Genomic DNA, 17,262 nt, shown 5'->3' with positions numbered 1-17,262 from the left:
ATGGTTCCTCCAGCTCTGAACATCAGAGGGTCAGTAACGCTCATAACTTAACATTCGCTCACCGGCTCAGTGATTCTTCATTCCTGGCGACAGAGACTGAACAGCAGAGGATCAGTAACAGCTCTTAGCTTCTCATTCGCTCACCGGCTCAGTGATTCTTCATATTCACTCATCAATGACTAGGACAGTAAAGGACAATCCAGCGCCTCTTCACAGAGGATCCATTCGTTGGACCACCAGCAGGGCCTGAAGTTAACTTTTTTGACCACCCGCCACATTGACTTTTTACCAGCCAGTTTTTTTTGTTTGTTTTTTTTTTGGCCTCATAAAAGGTGAAAAAAAAAGGAATTGCACAAACATTTGTTCTTTAACTTGTAAGAATACACATTTAAGTGCTGTCAAGTTTATTAACGAGATCCTTACAAGTAATAATGACTCTTAGAATACAGATATAGACCTAGTGCAGCTCGTATGTAAACAAATCACACGCGGCTGTGTTGATGGCTGGGCAGCTGTTAGTTACAGCGTTCAGGAACGGTTAAGCAGAACTAAATTAATATTGTTATTACTGGTAAAGTTACCGGGTAGGCATTTTCTCACCGGTTCCCAACTCCCAACATCTGTGCAACTGTCATTGTAATGTAGCTTATGTCAGCGTTGCATTATCTCATCTCATCTCACCAACAGTTTAATACTTAACACACATATTATTCAAACGTAGTCAGAGAAGGGCCTCATCGTTCTTTCCGATCACATATACGTTCCGAAACACTCAAACTGCGCTGCTTTCACAGATGCTTTCTGTACTCCAGTAATGTGCCGCCACATTTTTAGCTAAAATCCAACGAAATGGCTGACTTCGTTTAAATGTCAAAGAACAACAGTTGCAAAAAACAAACAAACAAACAAAAAAAAAAACGCAAAGACCCGGCCCCTTTAGTTACTGTTGCTATGTCCGACAAGCTACACCGCGCTCACGCCAAACCATGATCTCATGCAATGAAAAACACATCGCGCAGCAGAGACACTGACAACACGCTGACAGACAAGACAGTCCAGGTTACTTTTGATATTAAACAAAGTCTCAACGTTAAAATTTGGTAATTTTTAAAGAAATTTAGACAATACCGTTTTTTGGCTCTGTAATGTGTCTTGACAGATCGCTGTGGTGCCTCAGTTAAAGCTGCTCGTGAACCGATCATCTCTTCCTTCTAGTTAATTTATAGCATCAAATAAACATGAATGAACATAAGAAGGAATGTAGTTTTAACTGCGGAAAGATGTCAGTAGGCCTACTCAGTACACTCCGTTTTTTCAAGTTCAAATCATCCAACGTTGAACTCTCCTGACTGCTTTGTCGGACAAAAAAAGGCGGATTCGGCGGATTATGATTGGCCAGATCGCCGTCAATCAAACTCCCCGCGAAGGGTCGATTCTCATTGGCTGGTAGATGTTCCCAATGTGGCAGGTAGATTGACAGTGTTACCCGCCAATTGCAGAATTCACCCGCATTTGGCGTGTGGTCGGGTGTTAATTTCAGGCCCTGGCCACCAGTACACTCCACAGTATACATCCCACACTCGTGCATGCACTGCAACCATATAACTCTTCACACGTGATCAAAATAACTTCAAGCACTGTACATACAAGACTCACAGGGAATAGGGTGGTTGTACCGTGTCCAAACTAATGCCTCAGCAGATGGAAATATCAGAGCGCTGGTCAACTGAAGTTCGTTCCTCCCTCCTCATCCATGGGTCCTTCGTGCCCCTGGCTTGGGGTTCTCCAGACTGTGTGAGGAATAAACATACCACAGGTACTACAAGTTCTCGTCTTTCGCGGCTTCCCTCCGCTGCCTTTCTGTGTCTCTCTCCCTATGTCTTCGCTGCTCTCCCCCTCTCCCTTCTTCTCTCTTCAAAATGGCCTTTTATACTCCACTTTGGGAGCATGTGCCCCAATCACCGCTCTAGCTCCTCCCCCTCCACACTTGCCGCTCATTTTTTTAATAGTCACCTAATCACCCGGTGACATATACCTACATAAATGAAAAACTGATTAAAGTTATATTGAACATGTTTTCTTTAGGGATGCATATCGGCCCGATACTGAGCTCATGTACTCGTACTTGTAAAAATGCTCCGAAACCAACAACCGATACCAGGCAGCGTTTGTGCACTTGTCCAGACAAAGAAACACGGACAACATCGAGTATAATGGGGATAATAAAGAAGGCTGTCTGTGAAGTAAATGTATCTTATTAGTGGAATATTAAATGAAATATAGTAACAGCTGATAAGAGAACAACGCGCAGTGGATTGAGCGCGCAGCGGGACAGATGTGCGAGCTGGTCTAGCGCATCACTTTTTTACAAACATCAGTGGAAAGTTTGTAGTTCAGTCGGATGTCAATGGCAAAGAAAGTAAAACGAGGCATGATGTAGTTTATAATTTACATTAACTGATGAGAGAGAGAGAGAGAGAGAGAGAGTTTCAACTTATGTTGAATGCACTTGATTGCTGATCGTTCACTCAACACGTGTTATTTGGATTAAAACTAAATCGTATATTTAAGTAAAACATGAACTGTTACCTGATTTATGTATAACGAGTGGTTCCCTACATTATTACAGGATGTGTGCAAGTCAAGAAGTTCCATGAACACAAACATTCAAAGCGCGCGCCCCGAAAACCAGTGTCTCAGCGCGCGAATACTGAATTTAATTGTCTTTCACATCTTGTGCTTGCTCTAAGGCCATGTCCACACTAATACGTTTTCGTTTGAAAACGCATCTTTTTCTCTCCGTTTTGGCCTTCCGTCCACACTGAGACGGCGTTTTTATTAATGAAAACGAAGCTTTTTGAAAACGCACTCCAAAGCGTATACATTTGAAAACGCCGTTTTCGCGTTGTAGTGTGGACTGTGAAACCGGAGGGATTTAAAAACGATGACGTAAATTTAGTCATGTGACGCATATTGTACCAATAGATATTCATGTTTATACCAGTATTGTGCCTGTTATGTGCTATTCACTTTCACACTGTTGCTAAAAATATTCTACATTGCACACTCTTCATATCACAGTCCTGCAAAGATGACAGAATTTACTCACATTTGCTGTCCTGCGGCGAGACATGAGAACAGTCGCGTTTTAGACCAAACATGTGGTGACTGCGTGCGACCTGGACGCATCAGTGAATGGTGAGATATTTCACTAAATAAAATTATCCTGTCAGAAGAATTGCGCGATAACTTCATTATTTATTTTTCCATCTGAATCATATCAGTGAGCTTTTGTGGGGTTTTACACATGCGCAGTAAATGTGAATTTAGCGTTTTCAGGCGTTTTTCAAAAGTTTCTCATCCACACTGAAACGTCCGAAAACGCTTGAAAACGCTAGTGTGGACGGAGAGCGTTTATAAACGAAAACGCCGTTTTCAAATGTATCCGGATTAATGTAGACGTAGCCTAAATATGTGCTGAGCAAAGGAATGAAGAGTGAAAGTAACAAGCTCATACAATGCATTTTAGCAGGTTTAATTAAGCATGAAAATATCTGAAGGAAATATTTATTTTATGAACAAATTAAGCCAACTAATATGATTTATATTCTTTTGGTTTCTGTACCAATACATTTAAAAAATTACAAATGCAATGAAAATACAGGTATCGGTTATATGGTATCGGTATCTGAGAGTACCAAAAATGCAAGTATCGTATTACAAGGTATCGGACTCGTTCTGGAAAAAGTGGTATCGGTGCATCCCTAGTTTTCTTGATTCTTGTATACAAGTGTCGCTAAACACAAGAATCAAGAAAACATGTTTAATATAACTTACATTTTCACAGTTCATTTTATGCTCTTTTTTTGTGTCATATAACAGAATTTTTCTTCTAAAAAATAGGTCAGCAAAAGAGAAGAGAATTGAAAGAGACGAAATCAGCAAAGGTCAAAACTGTGACAGGCAGGAGATTATTGACCTTGAAGTCAGAGACGAGGTTTTAGAAGAGACCTGTAGCACCAGACAGGAGCATGAAGAGCAGGTTTCAGAAAGGAGTCATAGCAGCAGCAGCAGAGAGCAGCGTCATGATCCTGCTTTTGAAGGGACGTGTAGCAGGAGACTAGATAGCGGAGATTTTAAATTCAGCAGTGAGGATACTGAAGGTCTTTTTATGAACATAAGTCTGGCAATTTGCAAATTAACATTTTATTTTTTCTGCATAAATAATTTAATACTACAGATATAACCATATGCAAATTTTTGCAGACTGGAGAACTGAGCCTGATTTGAACCGTGCTGCTTACATATTTAGACGTTTTCTACTGCAAGAAATGGAGGATCAGCCAGATCTTGTGGCAAAGATGGATCTACGTAAAAGTCCAGAAGAGAGAGAGAGAGAGAGAAATACTGACATTTTACAAAAATCCAATGACTAACTGGGCCCGTCCATTGTCTGTTCTATTTTTATTTATTTTTTGCATTCTTAATTAATTTTTTGGCAGATTATAGTGACTCCAAAAAGGGTATGTACACCATGAAAGTACTCCATATGATTTGTACACTACGGTATATTCATAAGTCTTCTGAAACCACACAATGTATTATATTATATTGTATTGTGTTATTGAACAGACATTTAGTAATAATTCACTCTCTGAAAATTAAATATAATTGAAGATTTCTATTTTTACACAGGCACACCAGAAGAGCTGATGTAACTCACTCAATTCTGGGTGGGTTGGGGTGCTCTGATGTTGCAATGCCAACGGCATCCACTTGTAGAGAAACCATCAAACTCCCAGCAAAATATAGCACTTATGAGAGTTTCCATAAGGACCTGAAAGCTGCTGTATCATCCATAGAGAGTGGGTTTGGTTTGGTGTAATTACTGTTCTGTGTACTAACATGTAACTTCAGCTAAAGTAACTTCTAGAGTTAAAGTTATAGTTCACCCTAAGTTTTTAAAGTTACACTACCTAAAGGTCACAGTTAAAACTGCAGGTTTGCTTATTTTTTGGCTGTAACAATGACGCAGTCACAATATTGGTGCATGCTTCCTGTTAAAAAAATACAGTTTTGCACCCTAGTTTGAGAAAGTAATTTTTATATTACATATAAATGATATTTTCTGTCCTGTTACAATGGTAAATTAACTTAATTTACTATTTTGTTCAACAGTCTGAAGTGTTTTGTCTGGTTTATTGAATCAACGTACAATAAACTGGCTGGAGAGTTTATACCAACATTTGGAATGCTATAAAATACAGTAATATTTACAAAATGTCCAATAATTGGTGAATTTTAGTGATTGTGTAGTAGTATGTGTAAATGGCTTCTGAAAAGGGCACATTAGGATTCGTCAGACTACCCAATTCCTCTTCGGTCAGTTGTCGAGGTAGAGCCACTTCTGGAATTTGTACTCCATCATTATCGTGACTTGGGGGTCCATCCCAGTTGATCCCATAATTTTCATCCACCTGTGTTAATTGAAAATCAGTCATATTGTGGGTGGAAGGAGAGAAAAAAAAGTTGTTATAGTCTAAAAGTATAATAGAAAAAGATGACAAATGAAGACATTTTATGATTTTTCCTAATACAATGGCTTAAAGGCCGTGTTGCAGGGTTAATTTTTCAACGAATTTGTGCAATTTGCTTGTTGGTAATAAACATTTAAACTGTTATCCATTGTATTTTATGTTGTTGGGTATCACAAAACAGAATATAATACGAAAAAGTAGGTACTATCTTACAGCGGTTTGCAACGATTCTCCTTTCCCCCACAATGCATTGCATTACGTCACCTTGGGGAGAGAATTTACCAAAGCCCGCCTTGAGAGCATTGAGAGTGACTAGAGAGACGAGTAGTAGACAAGAGTATTCAGATTGTCTTATAGATAAATAGATAAATACATAGATATAGATAGACTAGATATATAGATAGACAGACAGATAGATAGATATAGATAGGCTAGTATAGAGAGAGATAGGCAGACAGCCAAATAGCATAACGTAGCATAGATAGCTAGCAGCTAGATAGATAAATAGATAGAAATATATAGTAGGTAGATTGACAATGGTGAACTACTGTGTTTGTGCTGGGTGTAAAAACTCCACCCAAACAGGACACAGGGTCCATGGCTTCCCTATGAAGGACAAGGCAACCCTCAGACAGTGGGTACAATTTGTCCGTGTTAGGCGGGCAAATTTTTCAGTGACCTCCGTCACCACAAACTCGAAGATCTGCAGCGCACATTTCAGGGAGGAGGATTACGACCCAGGGGATATCAGGATGGTTTCTCTTGGGCTGAAGAGGCTGAGCCAGGTATAGCTTATTCCGACCGTCGTGCCGTCTGTGCACACGCACCTCTCTGCCTGCCCTGCCCCAAGACCGAGAAGCACTAACATCAGTGCAGAGCGAGAGCTGGCTACGGTAAGCCTCATGCTGATGTTTACGTTAGCTAGCCCTGTGTATACTACATACTGTGTTTCCCCTCCACTACAGTCATGATCAGTCTGACATCAGAAAAGCACATTTCGTGATTCATGAATATGAACCAAAATAAAAGTGCAATGTCCAGAAGCTTGTCATATTTAGCTAGTTAGCGCCTAGATATTTAGCTAGATAGCGCCTTGGCTAAAGTTAGTGTTTGGATCACTGGTGATAATCAAGTGACTTTTGTGTGTGTGTTTGATTTAGCTGCTTGATTTAAAGTGGATGGAAATTGACTATTACGGTTTTCTTTCATATGTATTTAACCGTGATCGTGTTGCTGACCATTTTGGATTTCTTTGCGCAAGATGTTGACAGATGCCTCGACGCAGGAGACCGCGGACAGTGTTGGTGCTACGATAGATGACCCCTTGCCCTCCTCCTCCACTTGTGACACAGGGACACAATGTAATTTGATGCCCCCTGGAATGTCTCACGGTAAATCTTGGGTATTTCTGGGGTGATTCAATGTTTGAGTGGTTGATATGCTGTCTAAAATATACGTTGCCAAATTCTATGCATGCAGGACATTTCCATACACGTTGATGAAATTAAAACATAGCCTTCACCAAAACATAACCTCTTAGATTTGCCATGATTGTCATATGTGTGGGTATGTTTACTGCCTCTGCCACAGCTGTACAGGTGAACCTAAAGCCAAGATGGTCAGTGTGGGGACTCAAACAACTTTCAGGATGCAAACTTCCACCCCCCTCACTAGTCCTAAACAAACTGATGAAGAAGAGGATCCCTCTGTCATCATCAGTGATTCATCATGGGTGCCAGAAGACCAGATGTCTAACGAGGATGAGGAGGAATTGTGTGAGGAGGAGCCATCTCAAACTTGTCACCCCCACCAAAAGTGAGATAATTTAAAACCAACATAGACCAACTTTGAATTTTCATTTTTGTGTATCTGGTAGTTTGAATGACGGCTCATACTCGTTGATAGAGGAGAGAGTGAACAAGGTGGTGGATGTGCAACTTGTTCAGGTAAGCCTGATGTTATACGACAAAGAAATTAAGTCTGTGGAGTGGACTGCAACTTATATATAACTTTTCCACTAGTGCAACCATGCATAGGGCTTTATCATGTCTTTCCTAACTTTGAATCCTGTACAGTGTATTATAATGCTTGGACCAGCAACCCTCTGGTTCCTTCACGCCTCCTTCACCATCACAAACATTCTACACTTACACTGTTATGTCATGTTGCAGAGCTCAGAGGTCCCCAACAGCTCTTGGTGTGAGCTTGAGGGGCTCAAGCGCAGCATCAGCTTGCTGAGGGGGCAGGACCTGCATTTCGTGAGCTTAGAATTATAAGGTTCTATCTCCGTTTAGGGTAGTTCTGAGATATTGAGCATCAAAGTTTTTACATCCCAGCTGGCAAAACTGTTATGTAGTATAACCTACTATTATAGCTCAACAAGACCATCACCCTACAGGTACTTTGAGGATAGAATATCAAAATCCTGGCACATTTGGAAATGGGATTTTTTAAGATGGCCCAAATGGAGATAGAACCTTATAATTCTGAGAGCTCTGATTCTGTTTGGAATTATAAGGTTCTATCTCCACTTTTACAAATAAAACCCCACATTTCAAAGAATAAATGTATATAACCATTGATTTTAATCAATTTATATATTTATAATACAAGCACACAGCTTGTAGTATAAAATATAATATAATACATAATAGTATAGTATACATCAAAGCCAAGCAAGTTTGTAAGAAAAAAATTTATTTTTATTTTATCTTACATTTTCATCTTGCATACATTAAAAACGGTTCATTTAGTAGATTAAAACATACAAAATATTGTGTAACATCAAGAAAGTAATGTTTTCATCCCTTTCCACTCCCACCCCCTCTGTGCTCCGAAACATTTTAAAAACAGTGTTCATTTATTTAATTAAAAACATTCTAAACACACTTCTAATCAATAATGTATTGTTGTAATTCATTAGATTCTTTTTTAAATCCTGCACCCTTGACATCCCACCTCTCCACCCGTATACCCCTTCCTACACACACTGTTACTAAACATCATTAAACACTTTTTAAAAACACATTGTTCATTTATTTTATAAGCTAGTGTTAAACTATGAGACACTTTTATTATGTATTATTCTGTATGTCTTTGTTATGTATGATGTACTTCATGTTATATGTAATTTATGTTGTCATGACTCTTTTCAACCCTCCAACCTTCTATCTAGATTATGAATTTCTAAATACTGCCTTGTAGTATGCTTTGTCAACGGCAGGCATGTACTTGAACATGGATAAAAGGTCTGACTTCTTTACCTCTGCGATTGTGTTTTTGTTGGTGAGCAACTTTGGCTTGGGCAGCAAGAGAGACGTTGGCATGTTAGCCCTGGTTTTGGCATGTGAGCCCCTAATATCCACCTGTATAGGAGGCTGAGCATGGGAGGTACTGTACTGCACACTGAACAGATTTTGAGAAAATGTTATTTGGGCCACTGAAGCGAATGGTACCTGCTTGTACTGGAAAAGTTTTGAACATGACTGAAAGTCTTTGAAATCTGTATCTTTCATCTGGATGACAGTGTAAGGATTAGTTCTGTTCGCTCTCATAAGGACACGCAAGAACGACAGTGGGCTGTAAAACTCTGAGCTTGCCATTGCCTTTTCGATGTTGCTATGCATGTTGTCTACTTCTTGGACAGCCGAGTGGCCAGGCGTAGAATATTTCATTGTGATCTTTTGGATTTTGGTATTTCTTGACAAGAACTCAACGATTGCAAAAGACATAATGGAATTTCTATTTTGTGGCACACAGCTGTCACTCCATGTGACTATCTCAGTTACCTCAGGATGGTCTTGAACAACTCTTTCAAGGATTTTGACTATGGCACTTGCCATGTCATTCCCTCCTCTACCTGACATGGCCTCCGTCCACACAGCACAATACCCTTTCTTGGTAAGTGAGCAGTGGGCAGTCATATTATATAGATTCATCTTCCTTTTATAAAAGAATGAACTAACCTCAGCTCGTGGACATGAGATGACATTTTCTAAATCAAAACAGACCGTAAGGTGCTGTTTATCATCTCTATCTCTTTGGCGCTCTTGGCGCATGGCATTTTTTTCATATACATGTTTATTGTGTGCATCCTCTTGGTGCTGGTTTAACAACCCCTGTTTTTGTGCTGCTTCATGTGCCTCACATTCATCACACCTGTCTGACTTGGGGACATGAAAACCAAGATTAAACTCTGTGTTAAATATAAATCTATAGTAAGACATTTTCACTGGTGTTTCATGTACAGCACATTTGATTTTATAGAGATCATACATCTTGGCCACATTTAGAGTTGGCTCCAGATATTGCTTTTGGGTGCGGGCACGACAGTAGTGTGACTCGACGACAGGGAAAGACCTAATGTGCTCCAGCACCTTCTCTTTTTTGTCCTCATCTATGTGTTTTTTAGGATGCTTTCCCTGTGCATCTGACTTTGGCATGCCAGCCTGGCTTCTCTTTTGGTGTACATTATACACTGTTTTCTGACTTATTGAAAGAGTACCTAGAAAAAAAGGCTTGCATACTCTGACTTTCTGTCCCTCTCCTATATCATGAAAATATTTGAATGTGTGTGTACGACGTGAGTCGCCGCCACTACCACGTTGTCTCTCTTTGACATGGCACTCAGTTGTCATCATAATGTGGTCATATTTCCTGTCCTGATTCAGCCTGTAGTACCCTTCAAAACACCTCTCCCTCTCACCATAAGTGACTTTCCTGGTGCAGTTAAATTTACAGGACACGGTGCAGTCCTTAAATGTTTTTATCTGTTTGGCTGGCACTGTCTCTTTAGACGTGTTCATGTGTTCTTTACCCTCTTGATAAAGCCTCTTTCTGCATACTGACTTCCATGATGATGGAGTGCTAACCCTTTTCCGACTCTTCCCTTGCTCTGGTCTCTGCTGTATCCCTACTGCTGGTGTCTCTATTATCGGCCTAGGTGTCTCTGCTGCCCTGGCCCTGGGTGTATCTGCTACTGTCCCTCTCGCTGCTGCTCTGGGGGTCTCTGCCTCTCCTGACATGGCTGCAAAAAGTAATGCTGGGTACACACCAAAAGATTTTTTACATCTTATAAGATTTTCAAAATGTGATAGACCACAAACATGAGGACAAAAAATCCTAGATTTAAGGGTTTTGCTCCTATAGTGTGTGGTGTGCCATGATGTGACAAAGACAGCACACCACACACCAACAGATTTTCAACCTTCTTGTCTTGAGTCTTGAGTCTTGACTGTGAACACAGGAAATCTTGCAAAATCTCACAAGACTTCAGAATAAGCATGGCGGACAATATGCAGGAAGAAATTGCGATGATATTGTTTGGAATGATTTTCACAGAAAATTCACGTGAAAAAAAAAAAAAAACATGGTACCCACCATTATATATAAACTTTTATACAGAAATATATTCATTCTTTATTGTCTTTATTTATTCTTTATTGGATTTAGGGCTGGGCGATATGGACCAAAAGACATATCCCGATATATTTAGGCTGAATATCGATATACGATATAGATCCAGATATTTTTTCCGCAAAGTGAGAGAAAATGTTCAGTCAAAGTCAAAGCCAAATATGACATGTCACAAGTATTTTTATTGAAAACATAACCCCAGCAGTAGCCAAGAGAAGCAAAAGATTCTTTATTATTACATGATCCAATATTATAATAGTGTGTCAGTTTATTATTTTGTTTTATGACACTGACAACATAGTTTGGGTATTGTACAAACAAAGGGATGGTAAATACAACAGAAATTTCACCCATCTGTAGAAGTACCCACCACTAGATTCTGCTGTCCTCTTTGCCGCTCCCACTCCCTTTGTAGGACTTTCATCACTATCATCATTTCTGCAACAAAAAACAATTTAATTATTATCCTGATATAAATGGGGCAACTTTTATCAAGACACCAATAATCTAGCAATCTTAAAAAGCTAGTTAGCTTGCATTTATGGAAGGGAAGTAAGTTAGAAATCGGCGTTATGTTAGGCTGCAGTCATCAAGACACCAATAATCTAGCAAGCTTAAAAAGCTAGTATGTTTTTATGTTTCCACAGTTCGATCGCGCCCGTGCCTCACTCACTCACACACACACACACACACACACACACACACACACACACACACACACACACAAATATATGTAAACACTTTGCGACTTTTCGATCGCGCCCGTGCCTCACTCACTCACTCACACACACACACACACACACAAATATATGTAAACACTTTGCGACTTTTCGATCGCGCCCGCGCCTCACACACACACACACACAAATATATGTAAACACTTTGCGACTTTTCGATCGCGCCTCACACACACACACAAATATATGTAAACACTTTGCGACTTTTCGATCGCGCCCGCGCCTCACACACACACACACACAACATATTCCAGCACTGCAATCTTTAAATCGCAGCCTGCTTCAGAGCTTCAACTTACCGATCTCTTCTAGTGCTGGTGTCTGTACATTTACATCTTTTGGGCGCCATCGCCGGCTTCAAATGTCCAGGCTAATGTCCAGCCCTTAGCTCTGTGTCCAGGCTACAGAGCTAAGAGGTGGGTTTTGATTGGTCCGTCCGTGTTCATTCAGGGTTTTGATTGGATATTGAATCTACTGGAGATAGAACCTTATAATCCCAACTCGGTTTATGTTTTGTGAGATGGAACCTTTTTATTTTATTAATAACTACTAACAAAATATTTTTTTTTACAAAAATAACACCACACAGGCATTAATAAACACCTAATGGATCAGATTATGTCAAAAACTCAATTTCGACCAAAAGTGGAGATAGAACCTTCTAAGCTCACGATTTGTCAACCCTTATCACAGACAGACATCGGCAGGTAAATACAATATAGATGTAGAATGTAGATTTATGAATTGCACTGAGGTTGGATGTTTGTACTTTTGCTGATGCACTGATGGCCAGACAGTGCAAGCATCCACAAAGTTTGCTTTCTACTCTTTAGGTTGCCAAATGGGTGAGAGAAGAGCTGTGCCCTGAGGGAACACGGCATTATTTTGATGTGTGGCACGTTGGGAAAAGTATGTATCCATTGTTGGAACCTTGAAGCAGTTTTTGTTATTGCATTTCAATTAATACCATTTGTCTAAACCAGGTCTGGGGAAGGCCTTGGATACAGCCTCAAAAGACAGGCAGTGTGACCAGCTGCAGTTGTGGAGGCCAGCTATAGTAAACCATCTTTACTGGACTTTACTGGACTGCAGCCTCAACCCCAGATGGCAACCCAGCTGTGATGGAGGCCAAATGGAGAAGCTTGGTCAATCATATCCAGGACATCCACGACCATGACACCCCTGCCTTTTCCAGTTGCACTCATCCCCCTCTGGAGGGGGATCAATGTGATAAAGAGTGGCTGGAACCAGGTACAGTACACAGTATGTAGTATTATGCATGCTCTATAATTATGACTGCCGCTAGCGTAGCTAGCGAAAGCGGTCATATAGGGATTGTCAAAGTTTTTTTTTTTTTTTTTTTTCGTCATCTACTGAATTTTTTCGTCAACGATACCAGGGACACCGAAACACCGGGGAACATGAAATTTGGTGGGCATGTAGCCCCACTAGACTTTTACGGAAAAATTTCATTTGGTCCCCGGCGGCCACTTCCACCCCCGCGCTGGGGCCCCCGTGAATTTTTCGTCAACGATACCAGGGACACCGAAACACCGGGGAACATGAAATTTGGTGGGCATGTAGCCCCACTAGACTTTTACGGAAAAATTTCGTTTGGTCCCCGGAGGCCACTCCCCCCCCGTGCTGGGCCCCCCGTGAATTTTTCGTCAACGATACCAGGGACACCGAAACACCGAGGAACATGAAATTTGGTGGGCATGTAGCCCCACTAGACTTTTACGGAAAAATTTCGTTTGGTCCCCGGGGGCCACTCCCCCCCCGCGCTGGGCCCCCCCAAACCCAAAAAATGCAGTTTTTCCTAAATAACTACCTGAACCGTGGCACCGAGGATGAAGACATTTTTATGGTATGTTGGTCTTAAGGGCCCACATCAACCTAGCCCATAATCGATTGTCAAAGTTTTTTTTTTTTTCCTCATCTGAATTTTTCGTCAACGATACCAGGGACACCGAAACACCGGGGAACATGAAATTTGGTGGGCATGTAGCCCCACTAGACTTTTACGGAAAAATTTCGTTTGGTCCCCGGGGGCCCCTCCCCCCCCCCCGCGCTGGGCCCCCCCAAACCCAAAAAATTCAGTTTTTCCTAAATTACTACCTGAACCGTGGCACCGAGGATGAAGAAATTTTGATGGTATGTTGGTCTTAAGGGCCCACATCAACCTAGCCCATAATCGATTGTCAAAGTTTTTTAGTTTTTTTTTTCCCGTCAATCTACTGAATTTTCCGTCAACGATACCAGGGACACCAAAACACCGGGGAACATGAAATTTGGTGGGCATGTAGCCCCACTAGACTTTTACGGAAAAATTTCGTTTGGTCCCCGGGGGCCACTCCCCCCCTGCGCTGGGCCCCCCCAAACCCAAAAAATGCAGTTTTTCCTAAATAACTACTTGAACCGTGGAACCGAGGATGAAGAAATTTTTATGGTATGTTGGTCTTAAGGGCCCACATCAACCTAGCCCATAATCACTCATTTGTGATTTGCGCCCCTCCCATAAAAAATGAAAATGCAATATTATTCTGCTTTAATCGCCCCTATCTTCAGTGGAGATGTTCAGAACTGCACCATATTTCATGTGTATGATTAACTTGACATCCTCTGGGGGTATGCTAAGTTTCGTAGAATTTCATCCATGGGGGGGTATAAAATAAATTCATTTATGTGCACATTTAGTGACTGTACACTCATCGGCCTGTAGATGGTGCTGTTGAGCGAAGGGTTGCTGGTTTAGGATGATACTGTCACACACACACATGCAGGAATACAAACAAACGCAAGCATGCACACACACTGACATCCACAGGCACAGACACACACCCATACACACACATACAAATCCACATGCACAGACACACAAACACACACGCGCACACACATGTACGCACGCACACGTACGCACGCACACATACACGCACAGACACACACAGACACACACATACACAAACACACACACATACACACACACACACACAGACAGACATGCACATACTACTACTTTTTTTAGGTATCAGCCATATACCCGATTTACCAATACCCAATGTGTTATGCTTGGGCAGTATACTAATGACGTGGGTGGGACATGTTTCATGCCATGTTAGATCACATCCTGAGAGTCTACGCTTTCAGAAAATATATAGTTTATATAGTTGAATCGGTTTTCTCTTCATGGTACAGACCAAAATGTATTATGTGTACACTTTCTTCACCTAAATCCATAAAATCCCATTAATTTCAATGGGACATTTACTTAAGTGTTCTACTAGGTACAGTGGGAATGAGTTTAATTTTGTTAACATTGTTTTTTTAAAACTCTGGGACCAGGGCTACAAGATAAAACCACTTTTTTGCGGAAAAAATGTTTTTTATTTCAGTAAAACACAACAAACCCATGCCAAAGTCAGATAACAGACTTTTACCATCAACAGGCACCTCAACCGTTTGGTAGAGGTTTGTATAAACTGAATGGGAGGGTCCTTTGAAAAAAAAAAACACAGATTTTTCATACTTAGTATGTATAAGTATAAGTATATATACTATTTTGATCCCGTGAGGGAAATTTGGTCTCTGCATTTATCCCAATCCGTGAATTAGTGAAACACACTCAGCACACAGTGAACACACAGTGAGGTGAAGCACACACTAATCTCGGCGCAGTGAGCTGCCTGCAACAACAGCGGCGCTCGGGGAGCAGTGAGGGGTTAGGTGCCTTGCTCAAGGGCACTTCAGTCGCTTTTTACTGTTAACCACTGTTATGGATGTGACGTTTTCACATTATGGATGTTAAGTGTCTAAACTAATGACTTTTGATATAAAACTTAAATTAGTAATGGCAAATAATTACTAAACTCTAAATTATCCATGATCCACAGGAATACTCCAGACAGTCTTTTAAAATATACAACTTATATACATAAACATGCAATACAGCCAAATTGCTCCACGTCATTTATTTTTGTGGAAAGCCAGTGCAGGCCTGAGCGGCGGTCATATTTTGTACCGCCATGCGGTACATCTAGTTCTTATGCAGGATAATCTCATGTGTGTTTCCATTGAAAACAAAAATCTGTCTGTCTATCTATCTCTCTATCTGTCTGTCTGTCTGCCTGCCTGCCTACATATCTTGGTCTTTGCAGGCTCAATGGGAGCAATAAAACTGGAGAGCATCGTCACAAAGACGTCCTTACTGAAGGATGTGAGACAGCTGTCTCCACAGCACCAGACTTTCTCCCTTGAAGCCTTCCACTCCCTCATCCTACACTTCGCGCCCAAGCACACTGGATTTTCATACCTGGGCATGTATAGCAGGTCAGTGCTGTGCAATGGAATACATAATGCAGTATTTTATCATACATACACAAGATTTTTGTTTCAAAGGTGTTTTCAAATTTGTTATTCTGTAGGCTTCTCTTAGCGGCACTACATTATAACTTCAATGCAAACAGAGAGACAGCACGAAGAAGCGATGGAACGGAGAAGTTTTGCGTGCGATACCCACGGTTTAGAAAAGGTGCCTATGTAGTGCGTCCCATCAAAGAGAAGGCCTCATACGGTAAGCCGTGTCATGCAGTTGTATCATATTTTGACATGGTGAATGAGACATCTGATCAGTGACAGCAATCTTTATACAGTATTTTAGCATTATTATTATGTCTGCAGGTTATGCAACATCATTAATCGAGGCCCTTCGGGAGAGCTACACACAATCACCAAAGGCTCTTCAAGTGGTTAGCGCCAATCTGTCAGCCTGTGCACCCGCCCCCATCGCCAAATCATTCTAACAAATTCCTAAGGAGGAGGCCATCAGCCTCTATCTAGCCCAGCAGTCACGCTACAACAAACCTAATTAACATTTGTAATTTTTTTTTTCCCAGACAGGTCCAATCATTTAGTTGTAAGTATTTATTTTTGTTGTTAGTTGTTTTAGTTGTAGTAGTTGTATTCCTTCCTGTCTGCTCATTTGGTGGTGGTTTTCTGCATGCCGCATATTTTGTTTTGTCTTTGTGTGCTATTTATTGCTTTGGTTTTTTACTTAGTTGTTTGCACAAGATCATTCCTTTTTTGTCTTTGTAAGAACCATTAATTGTAGCTGGTGGTGGAACCTTGCCGCTGTTGTGCCTACTCTGTGTGCTCCATGTGGTTTTACAAGGGGTTCTGCATGTTGCATGTTTTGGGCACTGTCTGTGTGCTGTGGTTTTCTTTTTCTTTTGTTTGCATGAAATTTCTTTTATCTAATTTAGATTAACAACATAATTTACCAATCATTGTACCTGGTGTGCGCTTTTGTCTTGGGTCACTATGTGTCTGCTCTATGTGCTTTTGATATCACTGCATGTATGTATGCATGTATTTGTGTGTGTGTGAGAGAGAGAGAGAGAGAGAGCAAACCATCAGCTGACCCGCAGGTAAGACCACACTATTGCAAGGTAATTTTATGTTGATTTTTTTGTGCCTAACCCTTGAGTCTTTTCAGATTTGTTTATTTTATCAGGACTTCCAACCGGTCTCTCTCTTCTGTAATGTACTCCCATTACTTGGGATAAACTAATAAA

At 40.8% G+C, this 17,262-nt stretch overlaps 1 protein-coding gene across 1 annotated transcript; it reads left to right on the top strand.

Annotated features, from left to right (window-relative positions):
* Positions 1–12,810: 12,810 nt before the first annotated feature.
* On the top strand, positions 12,811–17,011 carry LOC311082072 (uncharacterized protein; the record flags this gene model as incomplete). Its single annotated transcript, XM_084112816.1, has 4 exons — positions 12,811–12,940; positions 15,847–16,018; positions 16,114–16,262; positions 16,370–17,011. 4 exons carry the CDS (start codon positions 12,811–12,813, stop codon positions 16,489–16,491), a joined length of 573 nt encoding a protein of 190 aa, XP_083968942.1. The 3' UTR covers positions 16,492–17,011.
* Positions 17,012–17,262: the final 251 nt, after the last annotated feature.

The sequence above is a fragment of the Abramis brama genome (assembly GCF_963993115.1).
Source record: "Abramis brama genome assembly, chromosome: 4".
NCBI classification, from domain to species: Eukaryota; Metazoa; Chordata; class Actinopteri; order Cypriniformes; family Leuciscidae; genus Abramis; species Abramis brama.
The sequence above is the reverse complement of the archived record's forward strand: the minus strand, read 5'-3'. Positions and strand labels throughout refer to the sequence as shown.